Source organism: Desmodus rotundus, chromosome 8 (assembly GCF_022682495.2).
Source record: "Desmodus rotundus isolate HL8 chromosome 8, HLdesRot8A.1, whole genome shotgun sequence".
NCBI lineage: Eukaryota > Metazoa > Chordata > Mammalia > Chiroptera > Phyllostomidae > Desmodus > Desmodus rotundus.
In genome coordinates this window covers 25,019,667-25,042,324 of record NC_071394.1, presented here as the reverse complement: position 1 = coordinate 25,042,324, position 22,658 = coordinate 25,019,667, and the positions used below count along the sequence as shown (strand labels likewise).

At 47.2% G+C, this 22,658-nt stretch overlaps 1 protein-coding gene across 1 annotated transcript in view; it reads left to right on the top strand.

The window, feature by feature from the left end:
• BAALC (BAALC binder of MAP3K1 and KLF4) overlaps window positions 1-15,898 on the top strand; it is a 77,437-nt gene extending 61,539 nt beyond the window's left edge. The window contains exons 2-3 of the mRNA XM_024572221.4: window positions 731-897; window positions 13,081-15,898. Of these exons, the coding sequence (XP_024427989.2) occupies window positions 731-897; window positions 13,081-13,191 (278 nt within the window). The 3' untranslated portion in view covers window positions 13,192-15,898. The remainder of the gene's footprint in view (window positions 1-730; window positions 898-13,080) is intronic.
• Window positions 15,899-22,658: the final 6,760 nt, after the last annotated feature.

The window sequence follows — 22,658 nt, the reverse complement described above, 5'->3', positions numbered from 1 at the left end:
GGTGGATTGGAGCGGCCCACGTACCCGGCTGCTCCTGGCCTCCCTGTGGCTGTTGTACCTCCTCAGCCTGCTTCTTGTCTCCCTCTTGATGCTCACTCTCGTGCTTTTATGCTTCTCTTTTCCATCACACACTGTTTATGCATGAATCCCTCCCTGTAGTCCCACTCTTGTGTTGCAGTCAGGCTATTTAAACCTTATTTTATCATTTCTTGGAATTTGTTATGGGAGAGACATAGTCAACACCTTGAAGTGGAATTCTGGCAAAAAACTGTATAACCTTCAAACCAGTAATCCACTCCTAGGAATTCATCCTAAGGAAGTAATTAAGAGTAGAGCTTTAACTACAAAGAGTTTCATCACAGTAACATTTATTTTGCAAAAGTGAAAACATATGTCCAACTAGAAGGGATTAGCAAAATAAATGGTGACCCTTCCACACAACAGCAAACTATGTATAAAAAATAATATGACAATATTTCATGGCATGGGAAAATGCCACTGAGGTAGTAGGTAAAATTTTCAGGTTACAAAATTATTTTTTAAATCTCATTTTTGTAAAACAAAACAAAATGAACACATGTTCTTCTAGAAAAGGGAAACTTGCCAAGGCGGGATTTCTGGTGACTCTTCTTTCTTCTCTTGGGCTGTATTTTTACCCAGGCTCTTGGGGGCTGTTCGTAGCAATTGTCACGTGCAAGACTCTAGCGCCATTCTCTGCTTCCCTTCGCAGGTGTGCTGGAAGATGGACTGCCTTCCAATGGTGCGCCCCGACCTACAGCCCCAGGTGGAGTGTCCAACCCAGAGAAGAAGATGAGCTGTGGGACCCAGTGCCCGAATCCTCAGAGCCTCAGCTCAGGCACCCAGACCCAGAAACAGAACGGTTTTCGAACCACAGAGGTAGGTCACAGCCACAGAAACAACCTGGGACTGGACAAAGGGAGAGAAGCTAGCTTCAGGGCAGGGCCCCGCTGAGACTGTACCCAGGGAAGGAACATAGAAGACTCACCTTGCTGAAGGAAATTCTCTGCCTCACCCATGAGAAAACTGTTGCAAACAAAATAGCAAGACCCAACACCTACGCAACTCCTGCCTTGAGGGTTGCGCTGTTTGTTGAATCAGCTGAAGTGGGTCCTTGATATTTGCACTCTAAAGAAAGTGGGTTTGCTTAAACACAGCTTTGCTCAGGTCTAGCCGCCTTGACAATGAGGACTGTGCTGGCTAGAGCAACCAGTCTCAGGCCAGACAGTCGGCCAGTCTCAGGGGTTGTGGGCAGGGTGGGGAGTAGGCAGGGAAGGAGAGAGAGATGGGCAGTGTGGTGGGAGAAAGCCTAGCATTTTACCTCAGACCCTCCAACAGGTGGGCAGTGGGAATCCCCAAGGGGGACTCTCGCTGTAGAACGTGGTGGCAGCCTCACCCCCAGACTGTTGCTGTTAGAAAGGAAGCAGGACTGAGGTGTCCCTGGCGTAGCTAGCATCCTTTCTGTTGTTGGGAAGTGCTCCTCCCGTGGGAATGAACACCCTTAGGAGGCCAGCTCAGGCTCTGCAGGCTTTCTCCTTCCACTCCATCTCTCCCTCCCTCTTCCTCGTCTTGCCCATGCCCCACCCGCATTCAAAGTCCACTGCTTCCCGGATGCTCCAAACCCATTTTTCCCTTCTCCCCTGTCAAAACCTATGGGTCCTGTCCCCTCAGGCCTATGCTACTGGTTTTCTGAGGGTACAACTGGTCATCTAATGATGGGATTCCTGGTCGTGTCAGTAGTTACCACTCAAAGTTTTGGTGAAAAAACCTGTTGCAACTTCAGCTCTATCTCTCATTAACTAAGTGGACCTGCAGGAATTATTTAATCTCTCAGAATCTCAAGTTCCTTATCCACACAATGGAAATAATACCAAAATGAGAGACCAGATGGGCCTGCTCTTTGTAAACTGAGTAGTGCCATAGGAAAGGCAATGAGACCCTGGCCAGTGTGGTTCAGTTGCTTGGAGCATCATGTGGTAAACCGAAAGGCTGCAGTTTCGATTCCCAGTCAGGGCACATGCCTAGGTTGTGGGTTCAGTCCCTGGTTGGGGAACATACGATCGATGGCAACCGATCGATGCTTCTCTATCACATCAATGTTTCTCTCCCTCTCTCTCCCTGTCCCTCCCACCTCCCCCTCTTCCCCCCAAATCAATAAGCATGTCCTCGGGTAAGGATTTAAAAACACGGAGAAGAAAAAGAAAGGCAGTAAGAATTCACAGGGATGGTTACTCACACGGTGCCATAACCCAATTAAATGAAACACTGATGGATGCTGTAGAAGGTAATGGGTACAGAGCAGATGGAAGATTTCAGTGGCCCCCCTGGGATTCCTAATGCCTACTTTGCCTGTGTATAAGCTGGCCTTCTAGAAGCCTAATCATTGCTATCTCCCAAGGCAGACTGGGCCCCACAGAACTACACTCAGAAGTGCTAGTATGGGCCCTGACATTTGTCCCCTAGCCACTCTCCACACCTGTGACCTTACCCTTTGAGCCAGGGTGCACCGTGGGAGGGAGGATGCAGCCTTGCCTGGCATGAGACGCGGCCCGCACAGTTGCTTTCCCGCCTCACTTGCGGCCCTTGTCATCGGTCACTTTACAGTCGCGCTCTTAGATCTACTGGCTCATTAAACCTTCCCAAGAGCACTGGGAAATAAGCATCATCCCATCATGTAAACAGAGAAACTGAGGCTCATTTAATTGCATGATATGAATAGGCCGTTTAAGTGCTGGAGGTGGGTGTCAGTAACTTTACAATGAAACAGGTGACTGTTTCAAAGGGGGAGCATACCGATCATAAAGTACTTCTTTACTGAAGAATTACGTGTATTAGTCAGCTGTTGTCATAATAAAGCTGGAAGACACATCACTGTTCACTGACTTAAAACATCAATCTTTGTTCCCCCTTCATAATCAGCTGCAACTCAAATGAGCTGGGCCTGACTTCAGGCTCCGGGCTCCGGCTCCAGGTCGAGCGGAACCTTCTTTCCCACGTGTGTTATTCTGGGAATCAGGCCAGAAGGGCAGCAGCGTTCTGAGGTATCTTCTTCTTGTGACTATGACGGTGCTGGGACTCAAGGCAGGCTGCCCCCAAATATGCCACTTGAGCATATTGATTAATTTCAGTTAAAGTGGCTTAAGAAACAGCTGGTGCGAAAAGGACACCCTGTTTTTTATCTCTCTGAAAGCGGGAAATAATCTCCTGTGTGAAAGATCCCCTTATCTCCAGAGTCAGGAAATTTGGGGCTGGGAAGGTTGTGCAAACCAACTTTGCCTAGATTCCTCACTAATTAATCACCTAAGCCTAGGTTTCTTAGTCTTGTCAGTTCTTCAAGAATTTATGGTTTCTTTGTCTGAAAAGTATCAAAGCTTCCTATTTAGGTCATTTCTTTAGGTCTCATATCTTTGAGACCTCAATAGGTATGAAATTAAACTTGATTGTCTCCTGTTCATTTGGCTCACGTCAATTTAATTCTTAAACCAGCCAGCAGAACTCTGAAGGGCATAGGGAAATTTTTTCCTCCCTGAGAGCAGAAACCCAAGAGGGCCATAACCTAACTATTCAAGGCACATTCCTTGTCTCTGCTCACATCATAACAACCAACCTCCTATTGGCCAAAGCAAGTCACATGGACAAGCTCTACATCAGTGGGGCAAGGAAGTATACTCTGTTCCCAGTGGAGAGATAGCTAGGAGCAAAAATGTAATCTACCACACATAACATACATACAGAAAAATGCACAAGTCCTAAGTCCAGTGAATTTTTATAAGTGACACGCCCATGTAGCCATCTTCTATATGAAGACACAGAACATCATCACTACCCCAGAAATCCTCCCTGTGCCCCTGCCCGGTCACCACGTGTCACCCACAGCGTGCCCGTCCAGCACTGTACACCAGTTTTGTTTATTCTCGAGATTTTCGTAAATGGGATTACACAGCATGTACCCTTTTGTGTCTGCCTTCTTTCGCTCAGCATGATGCTGGTGAGGCTTCTCCGTGTTGTTGTGCGTTGCAGGAATTTCCTCATTTTCATCATGTATATTTCATTTTATTGGAAGGACATTTGGGTTGTTTTCAGTTTGGGGCTATTGTGAACAGTACGGCCACTAACAGATTTTTGGTTGTATGTGTGTTTTTAAAAAATGTTTTAAACTTAAAAAAAATTAAATTTATTGGGACAACATTGGTTAATCCCATTATATTTCAGGTATACAACTTTGTAACGTACCATCTGTGTACTCCATTGTGCTCACCACCCCAAATCTAGTGCCCTCTCATCACCATACATTTGCCCCCCCTTCACCCTCTCCGTTGCCCCGCATCCCTTCCCCTCTGCTAACCACCGTTCTGTTGTTTGTATCTAGAGTTTGTTCGTTCATTCTGCTTTCTGTTTTATATCCCGCATATGAGTGAAATCATACTGTTCCTGCCTTTTCCCATCTGGCTGACTTCACTTTGTCTGACACTCCGCAGGTCCATCCGTGTTGTCACAAATGGCAGCATTTCATCTTTCTTATGGCTGAGTAGTATTCCCTTGTGTGTATGCACCACATCTTCTTTATCTTATCGTCTGTCAGAGGACACTGAGGTTGTTTCCACGGAACACTCCTGCGCATGCCCGTCTGTGGAAATTCACTTCTTTGGGCTCGATGTGTAGGAGTGAAATTGCTGGCTCAGAGGGTGCAGATGTATGCAACTTTAATAGATACTGACAAATAGTGCTCCAAAGTGGTTATAGCAGTTTACACGCTAGCCAGCAGGTGATGAGTTCTGGTTATGGAACATAAGAATTTCAAGCCAATTAGTTGTGCTTGGTTCTTCTTCCTTGGGCCTGTCCTAGGCATAGCGTGGGGTGCTCAGTGCACTGTTCTATCATCTCACTGAATCCGCCCAATGACTCTAAAATGTTGATATTGTTGTCTGCGGTCCACAGATGAAAATGGAGACCTGTAGATAGCTAAGGAAGGCACCCCCCTCAGTCCACACTAACACACACTCTGGGGTCCTGGGTGGTAATTAAAGCAGATCCAGACCCCAAGACTCCAGTAGCCTTGGACACTGTGTCTCAGGCAGTGAGGACCACCCACACCTGACCAACAAAGCCCCACAGGCAGATGGTCTATGCTGATAAGCTACCCCTGCAGCTTTTGTTTTCACAATTCAATGAACAATGGCTCCATTGTAACTGTTTCCAAAATAAGGTCAGGAAGCAGATCACTTTAATTGTAAGTGTTCAGACTGTTGCTGGAGCTCATCAGTGGGCTTCCTATGCTGAGACCCCACCAGACATCGATGTCCCACGTCCCTGAAAGGCTGTGGCAAAGGTTTTCTATCCAAGGTGTCAGTTTACAGCACAAGCTTCCCTCTGATTTCAGTTTTGGTCAGCAGAGCACTCACACCGACCCAGCTCTCAGCTGCCTAGACCCTGTCCAAGGAAGTCAGTTTTCTTTCTATTCCCCCCAGGGCTTTGATGTACTGTTTCTTTCTAGCTTGTCTCTCATGCTCTGGGCTAAAGCTCCCCACATTTTCCGTGTCTGGCTCGGGCATTCTCTCGTCGCCTCTTCCTGTCTTCCTTTGCTCCCCCACGATGAGCATTAGCGTGGCACAGTATTCCCCTGTATGTCATTGGGCCACCTGGCTGATGGGTCTTTGGCCCTTTTTTAAAGCTTCCCTTCCCCAGAAGAACCCTTTCACGAAGCATGCATCGTCACACACATGCCGACTGTGGTATCCCCATTCAGACATTTAAAACATTTGTGCATTAAAGCTGACCCTTGCTAGGCCCGGAGACTTCCTCACCAGTTCCCAGAAGCAGTCTTTGGGCTCATTCATCTACTGTTTGTTTATTGAGAACCGTCTAGGTACCAGGCTCCAACCATCCGGTAGTGGAAGAGGCATGTGTATCCTTTGCTCTGAAGCAGCTGCCAACACGAATGCGGGCGAGAGTGGGAACCCAGATAATATGAAATAAATGGTGCTTTGAAAGAAATTAAAGGCCACTGGAAGGTGGTAGCAACCACTCCATTTCATGTAGGTAAAATCGCCCCACACCACAGTTCAGATTGTTTTCTGAAGGGTGAGGAGGGGCTGCGAGGCCTGCAAACAGCAGCGTCTCGTGTTCTGAGCCGAAGGGCTCAGTTCTGCTCCATCGAACAAGCCGGCAGGCCTTCCTCTGTCAGTTCCCTCTGGCTCCTGTCTTTGCCTGGTGTTAATAGGTGCTAACTGGCAAAAACATGTGACCAAAGCGATCTTTCACAAATTGGAACTGGCTGTCTTAGTAGGGAGCTCTCTTTTCCTGTGGCACCTCTTCGCTCTAGTCACCTGGGGCCCCTTCGACGCTACATCGGTGACAGATTGTTGACTCGGTCTGTTTTCCCCAGCTCTTTTCCTTAGTGCAGCCCACAACACGAAAGGAAGCTCTATAGCTGCTTGTTCTCTCCTGCTAAGTAGTTGTTCGGGACCTCTGTCCGCCTCCAAATCTCTCTCCAGCCTCCACGAGCCCTTTCCTCAGGCTTAGGACTCGTGTTTTTCTCTCCCTGAACTACCTCCTCAGGCATTCAGCTAAGGAAGAAATCATTTGTGGCTACAGCTCTGGGACGCTGAAGCTCCACGCAGGTGGCTGGCCTCCCAGGGAGCTTTGTGTCTTCAGAAGCTGCGTCTTTTCGAGGTGCTTTATTATTCTTGGCAAAGTGACCAGACCACGCTAAGCGAATGAGCCAATGTCTGGGCTGATTCTCAGCTCAGCTTCCTCCTTCTACTCTCCCTCCCCACCGTGTCTGACTGTTGGCAAGGTTCAGTCCAGTCCAGGAATGACGGGTGTAGCCTGTCACACAAATGGCTGTGGCCAGAGCGCGATGCCTGACCCAGAAAGGAGGCGCGGGCCCGCCCAGAATTTCTCCTGGACGGCAGCCATATGAGGTTTCTGAGAGGAGTTTGCAAAGTAAATGTGAAGTTCTCCCAGAAAAATGAAAACATGACATTAAAAGGAGGGAGAGAATCAAATAAACTACTGGGGAAACCGAAGAGAGGGAGGCCTCTTAGAAGGGCACCGAAGTACTCCCTAGTTCGATCCTGGCAGTCTAGGGTGTGTGAGTGTGTGTGCGCGTGTAGTGATTTCCACCAGGCATCTTTCTGTTGGCTGCCGCCTGATGTAGATGAAGAATGGCAAGACTCACTATTCATCTAAGGGTCTGCAGAAAAGCCAATTCTATTAGCAGCCTCTTGGGGCGGAAACCTTCTTTGTATTCTTCCCTTGCCCCCTGAGCTGACTTCAGGGTTAGGGGCCTTGTAAGCATTCACTAACTACCTGCTGATTGAATGAGACTGGCCTAATACTTCACTAAAATGAGAAAGGTTTCCCTTCCACCTGCCCCCGCCCCAGCACCACTGGTCATGTGATTGATGACTATCCGTGGGAGCCCAGTGCTTTTCCAGAGCAGGTTCTACTGCCTTCCTAGCGTTTGATCTATTTGAGGTTCAAGTTGCAAAGCCACACCTGCTTTTAGCACGGGATACCTGATAGATGAGGAGTGCCTGTGGGGCTGGGACTGCAGGGGACTTGCTCCAGGCCCCGGGGGTTCTCCAGCGTGGGGCTGGAGGTGTGTCCTTGCTGAGATGAAAGTTTTTCCTGACTAACCTTGAATGAATGCCATAAAATGTATGAAGCAGCAGCTAGTAAATCATGGAATTTGGGGACAGATACAAGTTTGTTATTGTCTGTCTCTCTCTAATGGGATTTGACTGAAAAGAAAAGTGTCTGCAGTTACAGCTGACAAGTCTCAGTCTTTAATCTTCTGGGAAGGAGGAGAGGAGGAAACTAGCCTTTTCAGAGTGTCTACTAGGAGCCAGACACACTCTATAAGAGGTAAGAAGCGTCACTCCCCACCTGGGAAAACGCGCTTGGAAAGGCGGTATTTGGCCAACATGGCGGATGGAGTGGAGACTGGGCTGTGCCGGAATACAAACCCAGGTCTGTCTGCCTAGGACCCCATGATCTCCCTTCCCATGACCTGAAACCAAGTGGTGGAGGATTTTGAGTGAGTTGTGACGGTTGGGGGAGCTGGGGCCCCCGTGTTTAGTTCAGCACACCACCTATATTGGCATTGGCCTTGGGCAAATCGTATGACCTGAGTGACCTCAGCTACCTCTCAGGAATGGGAACACAGTAACAACCCCAGTCACCTCTCAGGGACAGTGCAAGGAACAATCAATTAGGAACATAATTGAACCCTGTAGGAAAGTTGAGGTTTAGGCAGTGCAATGGAAACAGGTTCTATTTCTAGAGATTCCCCCCCCCCCGAAGATTTATAGTCAACCATGTGTTCCCCAACAGATTATCTGTTGGGTGACAGGCCCTAAGTTAGACTCGGGGGGTTCTGTGGTGAACACCACAGACTGGGTCCCTACTTTCTTAAAGTTTATAATCTCATGAGGGTGTGGAAAAGAAGCAAGTTAGCAAGCAAATAGATACATAATCCAGCCACAGTCCAAGTCCAGGAAGAACATACCTAGTGCGGGGAGAGAGGATAAGGTAGCCATCTGCTCAAACGTGCTTAGGAACTCCAGCCACATTCCAAAAGAAGTCATTCACCCATAACCGCTGGGAGAAGCACAGGCATGGCCAGCACGTGGGAGCAAGTGTCGCTTTCCACTGTGCCCTTCTCTCCTCTGGATTTCTTTTACTGTAATTATGCACTGCTTGTACACTTAAAATACTAGTTATACGGGAAAATCTGATAAACCATAATCTCAGCTGTTTTTTTCTTTGTCGTTTGCAAGGAACTGTGAAAAGGATCATCCAACCTTACGTTAGGTATAGATGTATTTGTGGAAACATATCTGTTTCCATTTTGGGGGGAGAGCGAGAAAAGGCCAAGCAGATTTGGCAACGCTCTTGAGTCTGGGCGTCCCTGGAGCAGCCGGCTGTCCCCGCTTCTGCAGGGAATGACCTGTGGCGTTGACTTTCAACCCCAAGAGAAACAAGTCCATCTGGGTTTGAGGCTGCCAGGAAGATATCACAGTCCATCTGCTTACCCTTGAGAAATAGCAGCCAATAAATTGCTTCTAATTAAAGAGGCAGCGTTAACAGGATTAAAATCAATGATTCACAGAGTACCAAACCTGCAGAAATTAAAATGAGGCAAGGAGAGAATGGAAAAGCTGTAAAACTGGGTGAGAAATAAGAGGTAGCCCATTAACAAGAGTCAGTGGTGATAAGACTCAGAAAACAAGAATTTTAGAAGTGAGAGAAGGATTGACTTAGCAGGCAGCCAAAAAAGCTAAAGGTGCCAAACAGGCTCCGTCATCATGGAGTTCAGAACCATAAGATTTTTTTTTTTAAGCCAGTAATTGCAATAAGGACACTTTTTGTTTGTTTATTTTCCCTGTCACTGAATAAAGAGAGTGGGTTAAATAAAAAAGCTTGGCTGGTTGAAAGCCACATCAGAGGGGAAAACCTCTACATTTTAAAAAAATTCATAGACCCTGAGGAACAAAATGGTGTAATTGCCTTGCGTGTCTGTAGTGCCCTTTTCTCATCGAAGGTCAAAGCGACTCCCTGGGACTCCTATAGAAAATAATCTGGCATCATGGTTCTCTCTCGTCTTCTTTCTCCCTCTCATTTGGGCTCGAAACCTGAGGTTTCCAAGTGGTAATTATAGTGCAGTGACCCTGACCCCCTGCATATCGGAGCTGCTATAAAAAGGGGTGGGCCCCTGCCCACTGATGCCTCAGACTCGAAAGCTTCTTTTTTATAAAACACTTCCAGGAACACACACGGTTGTTCCAATTGTTTACTTTTCTAAATGTAATAGAGTTTAATTATTTGAAAATGGATTTGCTTGTGGCATGAAACCTGTGCCCATCACTGGAAGACAGAAGTCCAGTTTGTCCTTTATCCAAGTGCAGGTCTTACAGAGTTATCATTAGTGACGTTGTTTAAAAGAAGGACCAATAGTTACGGTTTCAGCAGAATTGGAGTTTTCTCTGTAAATTTGGTGTGTGGGGCTGACATCATTTTGTGAGTAGAATTAATGTTAATGGCTATCCTTGGGGTGATTAGCCTTCCTGGGGAGGCTCCTAGGATGCAGGACTTTGTTTTAAACCAGGTCATTCTTGGGAAAACCGGGAAGAAGTTGGTCACCCTATCAATACTAAGTGACATGTTCATTACCTCGGTACAATTCAAGAAACAGGCATTATTGCCCCAGTTTCAGGGAAGGGGACTGAGATTCAGAAGTCAAAGCAACAGGTCTTGTGCCAGCAAACAGGTGGGTGGCAAAGCCTTGTGCCAAATCTAGGTCTATCTGGCCCCCAAGTTGTCCTCCGGTTATACAGATTTAAGAAATTGCCCCCCTTGCACTTGAGATGCACACCATACGTATTCTGTGGCTGTTCTGGGAATGCCTATTTTATAGCCTTTGATTCTTTACTTAGGCAGGTTGCAAAATTAGGAATCAACCAACTGCTGAATATTTGCTCAGGTTTTTAAGCTTAGAAAAACAGACTGAAATGTAGAGCAGAACATTTTCTGTGTATAATCTTTAACAGCCGCTGTGAAAGCTTGCCAATACTCTAAGGAAAGCATTTAGGCAGCTTGGAAAATTTACATTTCCATTCCGGAAGGCTCTCCGCTGCCCCCAGGTTGAAGGGGGATGCCGCCATCAACCTGGCTTAGTTCAATGAGGCCTCTGTGTCTCTCTTCCAGCCCCAGTCAGAGGTTGTATGCAAAGCACCTGAAATCGGATGGAATTAGCCTCACAACTGCCACACTTTTCTTTGGGAAACAAGATTGGTTGTGGGACTTCATGAGTTCTCTGCTTTCAGGGAAAGCTAACCCCATCGACATCGCTGCTAGCCCTGGTGCCAGTTCGGGTTTGAAAGAGCTGAGTGGCAGACTGATGCCTTAGCACTGACCACAGATTGTTACAGCAAGGGGACAAGGACAGACACGGTGTGCTATGTGTTCATTCATCTCTTTACTCAGCCGAAGTTAAATAGAGAGCCTACTATGTCTCAGACGGTGCTAGGCACTGGGGGGAACACGAAGAGGAAATCCTATTGCATACAGTCAATGAATAAGGCTAAAATTGCATATATTCAAAATTATTTTAAACATCCTTAAATTACCTAGAGACTATTACATTGGACCAATTTCCTCAGAGGCAGAGCCTGCATCAGGATTCTCATACAAGTGAGCGATTGAAAGAATCTCAGGTGAAACCTGTCAGGAGTGCGGGAAGCAGGGTGGGGCAAGGGGCCCAGCTGAGCAAACACATCAGCCCAGCTGAACAGCTGTAGTAGGGCCTCGGCCTGCTCCCAAGGGAACTCCGGAGCATGAGTGGCATCCTAGATTTATAACCCCTTGAGACAAAAGGGCCAGCCTTTTGTGTCCCCTACAATCAGGTATTGATATTGGGCTGTCTCCAGGAATTAGGATGTAACCTCTTGGGCATCTCTGGCAAAGTGACTCCAATCAGATGAAGACAATTCTCAAAAGAAAGGTGCTGCTGTGAGCAGTTAGCAGCGAACTCCCAGCAGCTGGGGGATGGATGCATCAGCCAAGTAAAGGAAATCTGTGAGGGGCGTCTACACAGGGCTTGTGTGACATGAGAGAAGCCTACTTGTAATCTGTTAATAAAGACAACAGAGCAGTTTCTTTTTTTCCATGGTGCGACAGCCCACCATTTCTTTGGATGCACTGCAGACGAAGGAGTCGCCTTATGTTCGGGGGCTGTATTATATTAAAAATATGGGTTTGTCATCAGGAAACTCAGAGCCAGCATAGGGAGATACTCAAGCCCTGGGAGCTGCTCCTGCAGATCAGAGCCTGGGTGTGTTTCCCAGGAAGCAGACTCTGAGATGCCATTAGGTGGGATATTCACTGAAAGTGCCCTGTCACCACCTGCGGGAGGGAGGGCTGGAAGCAGGAGCCAGCAGATGGGGAAGCTGAGCCACAGTGCAGGCCTGACTACAGCCTTGGCTGACCACACCCCATGCAGAACTCCGAAGGGAAATGGCCTGTTGGAGCTAGTCTGCTTTGGGCCAAGTAGCCAGCTTTTGTACCCCTGCATTCACCACCCGCATTGGGCCACCCTGGGAAGGGCAAGGCCCCAGGTGAGGTGGCTCTCTGCAGCTGAAGCCACTCTGAAGGGACAGCTGGAGGCTCTTTGCTGACTGCACCCCCGGCGGCTGGGCAGCACACCCTTCCTGGAATGGGGGTTGGTGGCATGTCTCTGTCCAGCCACTATGGGGGCAACTCACAGGGCACCTCTCAGGCTCACGCCAAGCATGTGGTCATTGAGTGGAAGGGGCACACAATTGGCCCTCACTAGTTAAAGCTGTTTTCCCTTAAGGGAGTGTGGGGGGTGGGACACATATGATTGAAGAACCTACAGTTAAGTCAATGCTTTAGGGTTTAATATGAATTTTGGAATTTTATCTTTGGTGTATCTTCACTTCGGAGTGGATACTCTATTCCATTTTTTACTTATACTTACTAAGTCTTTTTTTTTTCATTTTTATTCAGTGACAGGATTGCACTAAGTACCTTACATGCATTACCTTATTTAATCCTTAAATAATAACATTATGCAGAAAGTATTATTATTATTCCCCATTTTACAGAATACAAAACTAAAGGTTGGAGAGGTTAAAAAAAATTTGCCCATAGTATTATATAGTCAGTGCTTAAACCAAAGTCTGTCTGACTCCAAAGATCAAAAACCCTTAACTACTTTACTGAAACCACCTGTGAAACCTTTCACGTTACACGTTGATGGACCTTAGCTCATTCATTCATTCACCCACTTATTCGACAAAGCTTTACTGAGCATGCCTTACTCCAGGCTGTGTGCTAGGCTTGGTTTTTGGTATTAGAGATTCAACAGAGAAGCCTATGAAAAGCAGCCCAGGTACATGTGCTCTTGTGGGTCATTCTTCCTGCCTCCGTGCGTGTGTGCATCCATCCACGTGTGTGTAACAATCTCGAGAGACTGCAACTGTGAGGACCTTTGAATACCTCCTAGTAACTAATTCACTGCATTAAATTTTTCAACAGGCTAAAAGAGATGCTAAGCGAATGCCTGCAAAAGAAGTCACCATTAATGTTACAGACAGCATCCGGCAGGTGGACAGAAGTCGAAGAATCACAAAGAACTGTATCGACTAGCGGAGCGTCTAACTGGAAGGGCAGATGGACGTCTTTGGTGCCCCTCACATACTGGATCCCACCAAGGAACCTTGAAGAAGCAGGTGCCCCGTGCAGTTCACGAGCGCTGCTGAGTGCCTTGAGAGACTGTCTTACCCAGCAGCCAACAGCTGCCTGAGCTGCTGGAACATTCTCAGCCTCCTGTTTTTCACATAAACGTATTGGCATGTACTCACGTACGGTAATAAACTGAAAAAGAGCCGTTCAGTTTGCCTCTTTGCAGCATCTGCACGTAGGTCTGACTTAGAAGTGCTGAGCTAAAGCCACAGGCCAATTTACGATGCAGAGAAAGTAGCAGCGGAGGATTCGGGGATGAGAGAGTCATGCGTCAGCTCTGAGCTCTCCTGGACACCTTAGGGCGTGCTGTTTCAGGCCAGCTTGCTCTTCCATCCTCTCGTTTTGAATGCCGCCATCACAAAGTGTACTATGTTCCCTTACAAGTTGGCTCTCACCCAACTTTAAACCCAGATATATGAGAAATCAAGAAGCAGGAAAACTCCCTGTTATTCTTGTTTCCTGAGCTCAGACTAACCCCGCCAACACCCATGGCATGTCTCTGGGAGGTCTCTGGGATGCAGTCACACCCATTCCTCCCCTGTAAAGCCCCCACCCCATGCTGGCATCCACGTGGGCTGCTGAGCCATAAAACCGCAGTTGTGGTCAGTGCATCCAATCACGGACGCTCCCAACGGCTCAGCCAGACATTGTGTTTTTTATAGCTTTCCAGTTCCCTTTGCTTGTGTTCTTGAGTATTTGCCCTCTCTGATCAGGTCATTTGCAACTGTTAGTCAAAGAGTGGACACTGGTCATGAGAGGGAGAGAAATTCAGAACATGCTGGCTGCACACATGGCTTCCCTTACCCTCTCTGTGCGCAGTTCCAGGATGATGCCATTTAGGCATCTGCAAAGGAATCGCTTTGGAAAGTCAGTGCCTGGTGGACGTGCATTCACACTGACGTTAGATTGACGTGCACTGTGTTGGGAGTCAGGTAGCTGATACAGCAAAAAAAAAAACCAAAAAAAACAACCCAACCATATGTTTTAATATGTTTTAATAGAATTAAATTTTTCTAGCATTTCTTTAAACATGATAAAGTGGAAGTATTTTCCTCCGAAGTAATGTAGCATGGGCTTGGGAAAGGAAGGACTAACGTTGTACCAAATGATACCAATAAACTCCATGTGCAGCTGAAACAGGCAGCCTGATGGTGTGTGCTTGTACACATAGTCCAGAGAACTGGCATCAGCAGGTTACAACCCAGATACTGCGTCTCCTTACCTGCCAGCCCCGTTATTCCTTCAACACAAGTAGGCAGTGTCTTCCTTCCTTGCTCCCTCCCTCCCTCTCTCCCTCCCTCCCTTCCTCCTCTCCTTCCTGCCTTCAGTAGATTGTTTATTTATTCATAAAACATCAAATGCCAGCCCTGTGTCAGGCACCATGCGGATGCTGAGAGATTCGGAGTCTGGCGGGTCACCTCTGTATGTCCAGAATCTGATGGTGGACTTCATTCATGACGAGGAGACTGACTGAGACGCTGTGCTTTGCATGGCCCGGCAGCGTAACCTCACTTTTATATTCAGGGCAGCCTTCTGCCTTAACTTCTGGGTTTCCTCCTAATCACCGTACAAGGCTTTTCCCATACACAAAACTACAGTTTTCCCAACCCTCTATCATTTTCTGATTCTTTGAGAAAGGGCTTTCCAGGAACTTTATGTTTGGAAATTTTAAATAACAATAACATAAAAGCAAAACCTGTGACTCCTGTGTCCCCACTGGCATTACTTAGAGGGAGCCCCCCACTGCCAAAGGTTGGCGTTGCTCCTGCGAGGTCAAGGGCTCACTCTCCCAGGGGCGTGCTTGTGTTTCTGTGTGGGCGGTTCCTTCCCTGGTCACTGCTGTTGCTGCAGGCTAAGCCTCGCTTCTCTTTACAGCTTTGTTTTCCATCACTTAGCTGCCGCGTGCTGTTCGGAATTTATCAACTTGAGAGGGTGTCTCTGTTTTATCGGGTTGGCCAAAAAGTCAGTATGGTGTTTTCCATAAAACAAAAGACACATTTTTCATTTTCACCAATAACTTTATTGATTTGGATGTTTTGAGTAGGTTGGCTATCTCCCGTGTGGTATCACGTTGAGTGTTCTCCATTAATGTCTCAATTTGATCGCTGTCAACTTCAACTGGTTGGCCCAGCCATGGAGCGTCATCCAATGAGAAATTTCTGGCACGAAACTTCACAAACCACTTTTGACATGATGGATCAGTCACAGCTCCTTCCCATACACTGCACAAATCTTTCATTGCATTTCAAAGCATCTCTACCTTTCTTGAACTAATAAAGCATAACATGCCAAAAATGTTACATATTTTCTTCCATCTTCAATATTAAAATGGCTACACAAAAATTAACCAATTTTGATTTTTTTACATGTACACTGATATGGCAGCTGTCACAATACAATCTAACAAAATAATTTTGAATGAAATTAAAGACAACTAAGCGCTACTAGAGCCGTCTTAGGGAAAAACCAAATGACCTTTTTGGCCAACCCAATACAAAGAAATAGTTTCTCACTCCTGGGGGAGAAGGGAATAAAGGGCATATTGGATCTGCACCTCTGCAGAACAACCTGGATTTCACCAAGACAGTGACCAGAAGCTAAACAATGTTATCGGAAATTTATCTGACAAATTTTCATGTGTATATGATATAGGAATTAATTCTTACTTTCTTATTAGCATAACACTTTCTATTGCAAAATTTATGTCAATAAAGTTCTCAATTTCAAACATACGGACAGTTACAATGAATCTTTACTAGGACCTTAAATTTGTATGTAGAGCTGCTTAGATTTTTTTCTTTTAAGCAAAGACCTTTCACATAAGTGACCCCATGCATTCTCCAAAAAGTTTCGTCAAATAAGTAAGGAGAACACTATTAGCACCAAGTTATAGTCATAAAAGTATTATATTTGTGGTCCCCTCAACCAGCAAGTGATGGCACTGCAATCCAAGCGAGGGAACTTGGTCTGCAAATCCAGTGCTTTTTCCACCAAGCAACGTGGTACCTTTCCTGGCAAGAAGGCCTAGCATGGCTGGGAGACTCAGCCACTCGGAGGGGGAATGTCCTGGAGCCTGAGACAACACTGAGCCCAAGTCTAAGAAGGTGGTGGCAGTAACTAGAAAGGGCCAGTGAGCTCTTGGGGGGTTTAGGTGTGGCTCATTCCCCCAGAGGGATGACTCTGACCTGTGACAGGGCACCTTTGGTGAAGGTCAGAGAGAAGAAAGACTTCTACACAATTCAGAGGAGATTGAAGTTGCACCTGCTGCTAAGGCCTAAAGGCAAGGGGAGCCATAGCAGCCAGGACCTCCCTGTTCTGCCAGCACCCCAAGCACTTCATGGACACGCAGGAGGACTGTATCCTCACCCTTTTCCTGCTGCCCCCACCCCACAGCACTCCTACCTCATCCCTACCTCCCAGGGTCCCTGAACTGTTTGCCCTTCCTGTCTGAGCCCTGCTAACCTTTACCTGTCTCTGACCCTCACTAGCTGCACTCACTGGCTTACCACGTGCTGTAGAAATTAACCCCATCTAAATTTGCTCTTGCAAGCAGGGTTCCCAAAACTCCATTCCGCTAAACCAGATGACAGACATGCTTTATTTGTCTGTAGTGGTGTTAAAACTTGACAGATTTACAGAAAGAGCCTGCTCTGGCAGAGACTCCTAGTTTGGAACTCCATTCTCCTCTTCTTCCTTAGCTGGACACATGCCCACTTAATATAAAGAGTACGCTTCTCAGCTTCCTCTGCAGCTAAGAGTAGCTACATGATTAAGCTCTGGCCAGTGAAATGAAATGAGTGAGGCATGAAAGCTTCCAGGAAGTCTCCTTATAAAAGAATGATCAGGCTCTCTCTTTTCCTTTTTTCCCTCCTGCTTCCTAGAATGAGAAGGCAATGGCTGGATCCACAGCAGCCTACTAGGCCATGAGGTGACTCTTGGAATGGAAGACATGCCATGCTGAGAAACAAATTACAAGAAGCCTGGGTCCCTGATTCCACTGAGTCCCTATAAGCCCAGAACTGCACACTCCAGGCATCTTTTTGAGAAAGAGAAATACACTTTGACCTCATTTAAGCTGCTTCATTACTCATAGCTAAACCTAATTCTAATTGATACATAAACTTTCCATCTTCTTTTCAAAACTTGGAGCATCTTTCACCCTTAGGCCCTGTTGCCACTCACATACAGTCAGCTGGAGCTGATAAAGCTGCATCAGCTGAAGCTGGGGGTCTCCAGGTTGTGAGCTCCCCCCAGTCATTGTGGCTTACACAAGGCAGCCTCCCCGTTCCTGTTCCCTGCTTGAGCCCTGAGACCTTTGTGTTTGTAAGCCCTGCTCCAGACTGTTCCCAATGTATTGTTTTCATGTTCTTTCCAGGAGTCTTTTCCCACTGGCCTAGGAAGTCAATCTCTGGAGAAACTTCTGAGCTGGCAAATTTCAGATATAACTTAATATTTAAAATGATGTGTTGACACCCTCTTTCATTTACCCCATGTACATTTCTCAAGGAGCTTCATTGTGTCAACAGTTGGGATAACGGGAGGAATGAAACAGACTTGGTCCCTGCCCTCAGGGAGTTGGCATCCTCGTGGAGGAAATAGGCGCAACATAGGGACATAAATTACGACAATGTTGTAAGATGGTGACGAACGCTGAAAAGAATGTGAACAGGCGATTGGGCTGGCGGGAGACCATTCAGGAAGCTGCCGCAGTGGCACTGGGGAGAGATGTCAGTGACGAGGAGCAGGCTTAGTGACAGTTGTGAAGATGGATAGACGTGGGCGGGTGCTGAGTACATTTTGGAAATGGAAACATTAACATTTGCTGATAGATCAGGTGTGGAAAATGAAGGGAAGGGAGAGATCAGTGGGATTTGTATGTTTTTGGTTTGGTCAAGAGGGTTCTTGGCAAGACAGGGTGAGATGGGGTGAGAGAAGGTGATTTTTGGTGGGGAGGGCGGTCCACCTGGCTGGGCTATAGTTCCCAGTCTCCCTTGCAGTGAGCTCCTGAACTATTTCATCAATATTTAATTCTCCTTAAGTTACTTCACACTGTTTCCAGAGCCTCCCCCCGCACCCCCCAGTAGAAGAGCATAAAGCCAGAATCAGGAGGAATGCATACGTAATTCTCTTGGGAATATGGAACTATATATTAGAAGGTTTTGCCATGATCAGACAGCAGATCACCCAGCAAAAAGCTAAGTCTGAACACTCGTTGCCACAGGGAGCTCTGCAGCCTCAGTTCCTTGGCTGGGCCTTCCCAGGCAGAACTCCACTTACAAGGGGAAGGGTAACTCTTGCCCTTTCTGATCCAAATAGTGCTTTTCATAACATTGCCATGTGCCAGGGAGATAGCCGAAGATTTTGTTTGCTTTTTTAATTGTAGGTCATTATCCAGAGTGTATTTCCTTCTGTTCTTAGATAAGTCAGTGGTGGGTGGCCTATGAAACAGGAGGCGGCAGCCAGACAGCCAGGACAGACAGAGCACACAGGCTTCAGGTGCAGGAGACTAACCCTAACCCGGCCCCTAATAGCTGTGTGCCCTGGGCAAATAGAGGGGCCTCTCTGAGGCTCATTTCCTATCGGTGGAAATAACAGCATTTTTTTTTTTTTTGAGAGGAGGTTGTGAGGATTAAGTGAGATATCAAATGTAGATAACATGGTGCCTGCCGTCATAATAATAATTATGGCCCTCCGCCAGCTACAGTACTAGGTGCCTCACACGTGGTCTCTAGTCAGTAAAGCAGTCCTGCCAGGTGAGCCTTGTCAGGCCCACTGTACAGATGAGGACACTGAGACTTAAAGGCCCAAGGCCACGCAGCTACTAAAGGGCAGAGCTGGGATTTGAACCAGGTCTGCCTGTTTGTAAAAACCCATGCTCTAAGTGTTCTGTAAATGTTCATTTCCTTCCTGTCGCTATGGGTAGCAAGTGATTTCACAGCTCTTTTCACAGCACCATGTTTCAGCACTTCCAAGTCGTCAATGCTAATGGCAGGACCCGTGACAGCAGCCTTGATACAGATCTGCCAGGGCTCGCCTTTGTTTCTTTTAACTTTTTCCCCTCAGCAACCACAAAGGCAATAGCTGTCTTTTGAATTGTGCCACAATGGTACAATCCTTTTGAAGGTAATACTAATAAAATATTGAGTCTTTCTGAAATGTGTTACAAACCTAAGTATTATGTAATTTAGTAACAGTAATCTAAGTGAGTAAGCAGTGATTACCAGAGTGACCACTCTTTCCTCCATGAAGTAGGGAAATGAAGGCCTGTGCTGGCTGGGTCCCCAAGGAGGAGGGACACGTCGGTGCGGGGGCAGCGCCACATCTTACACACAGTGGCCTCAACCACTGCTTGCAGAAAGGAATGAAATGGAATAGAATTGTTTTGTAGTTAAAGACAATTAGCAGCTGGAAGTAATTGTGATTGTTTAGCACAATGGTTTGCAATAAGGCTGCACACTGGAATCACCTGGGGAGCTGTTGAAGTTATTCGTGCTTGGGGCCTGGCCCCAGAGATGCCAGTTTAATTGGTCTAGGGTGCAGCCTGGACATCAAGATGTTTCAAAACTCCTCAGAGGCTCTAGTGTGCAGCCAGGGTAGAGAACCACTGACTTAGCAGGTCACCAGAATCAGTGTCTGTAAGACTCTGTGATGGGGTCTTAAATCAGACTCCCTGGGTTTGAATCCCGGCTTCACCACTTACTAGCTTTGTGGCCTTCGCAGCATTTAACCTCGCCATGCTCCTGTTTGCCAATGGCACCTCACAGTGGCAGGAAGGTTCAGTAAGGATGTACATGTAAAGCACTTCGCACAGTGCCCAGCATGTACACGTGAGGTTGTTTGTTGTTGTTGAACTGTGATCCAGCCCCGAAATCTTCAGGACACTGGCAAAGCCTGGCAGATAAAAGTCAGCTCTTTCCGGGTCTCACAGGTTAAGGGTTCAGCCCCACGAGACTGCCCCACTGCACCCCACCCCCACCCCCACTTCAGACTCCAGTTGCAAGACACAGAAGCTCTGTGTGCGCTTCTGACTCTGACTGAAGGGTTATAGATCAGAGGTTCCCAACACCCCCTCTTTGGGTTCCATTCATTGGCTAGAGCAGCTCACAGAGCTCAGGGAAACATTTTCCTTACTAGATCGCTGATTTATTATAAAAGGATGTAACTCAAAAATAGCCAGATAGAAGATATGTAGCGGGCTCGGTATGGGGGAAGGGCATGGAGCTTGTATGTCCTCTCGGGGGCACTACTCTCCCCACATCCCCACGTGTTCATCAACATGGAAGCTCTCCGAGCCCTACTTTTTATGGAGGCTTCATTGCGTGGGCTTGATGGATTAAATCATTGGCCATTAGTGATTAAACCCAACCTCCAGTCCCTGTCTCCTCCTAGGAGGTCATTAGGTGGAACCAGAAACTTTTAACCCCCTAATCACAGGGTTGGTTTCCCTGGGAACCAGCCCCCAACCTTAGGTTACCTAGGGACTTTCTAAATGTCACCTCATTAGCTTAATGTAAAACACTTTTCACACCTGCTGTCATCTCTTAGGAAATTCCAGGGCTTTTAAGAGCTCTGTGCCAAGAATCTGACAAAGACCAAATGTATATTTTTATTATAAGTCACGATATCTCATTGGCAGTACATGATATTTAAATTCATGGAGCTACATGAGCTCCTCTCAGGAGAGACTGACAAAGAGTTCTTTCCCTCACTTTAAGGATGAAAAAACTGCTCAGAAAAACCGTGTCCCAAGTTTTCAGTCAATCAGCAATAGAATCAGGATTAGAAGCCAAGTCTCATTCCCGGGGAGGGTGACCACTGACGGACTGTGGGATGTGGCACTTTCAGGGCTAAAACCACGCAACTCCCAGGCAACCAGGACCAGTTGGTCACCTTACCCCTGGACCCACGATCTCCTAGCCGTTGTCTCCTTTGGTGAGGGCCTCTGAGACGGAAGCAAGCACAGGCAGTGACTTTGTTCATTCTTGTCTTCAAAGGAAGAGAGTTCTCATTCTGTTCGATTTTTTTTCGTGTCAATGAAATATGTTCATTTTTAAGGAGATACAGCTTTTCCTGAGAGGAAATTGTGATTGCCATGTTGTCCTGGATAATCAGAGCAACAAAGAGAATCATTCAACCCTCCAGACAACACTGAAGCCTACGCCGGCAGGAGGGGCGGGAGAGAGTGAAGTTCCACAAGCACAGCTGCCACTCCCGCCCCCTCAGCCACTCCTCCTGACTTCTGCTGATCCTGCGGCATATCCTTTCTCTCCCACCCTCTGCCTTTATCTCTCCCTCCCTACCACCACCTCCTGCTGTATAAATTTCTTCTCATCAACATGCCTTGCATCTCACAGTCAAGGGCCCACTCTCCACCCAGTGGCTCCAAGCAGAAACCTGGAGTTGCCTTTGACTATTCCGTCTCCCTCTCTTATCAAATCCTGCCTCCCACACTGTCCAGCTGTCCCTCACACCCGCCTTTTCCGCTCTTGTCTCACAACCACCACCTTCGCTCAGGCTGGATTTCTGCAGAAGTCTCCTTACCTCTCTGCCTCCCACTCTGCCTCTACTTCAGACTCCACATTGCTGACAAAACTGCCTTTCTAAAATGCAAATCTGATCGGAGTGTTACTGGACAGGGACTGGCCCGGAGCAGGTCTGCCTTGGGCCAGCCTGCAGTAAGTGGGTTCTTGACTTCGTGTAGGAAAGATTTCACAATACGAGTCCAGGTAATTTTGAGAGCCTGTTTATTATAGCTGGGGACAGTGGAACAAGAAAGGGTCTACGATAGAAGAAGCAACAAGACAGCCTAGGCTGGGCTGCTTTGGCTCCCTAGAAGCATTACGGGAAAGAAGTGAGCCAAGGCGGGCTGCTGTCAGCTCGGTGAAAAGTCAGAGAAAAGTGGGCCTTGGAGGGAGGCTCGGAGGGTTAGCCCAGGATCTGCTGCCGCTGCCCATTGCTCCCCTGGTTGCAAGTCTCGTGGGTCCCTTAGAGTTTAGGAGATGCATCCCTGTGGGGTGGGGAAGAAGAGAGGGGAGGGAAAGGCACAGGCATGCTCATGGGAAAGAGGCCATGCTCAGGTCTTCTGTCTTGAGGGTTTTACAGCCTGGGATGTGGAAGTCTTGGGCAGATCTCAATAGAATGTTCATCAGCTTTTCCAGGTGAGGGCAAGGGGGTCATTATTTATAGCAGTTGGTCCTGGGTGTTGCCCGCCTGGTTTTGCTGATTTTCTGGGCTTGGGGCTGAAATACAACAGAAGCCTAGATGTTTTCTCAAGAGCACAGGTGGCAAACACAAGGCCCAGGGATAAAACACCTTTTATCCGGCCCGGCACCTTGTTTCTACCTGGCGGCAGCACTGAGCTCTCACTTAAC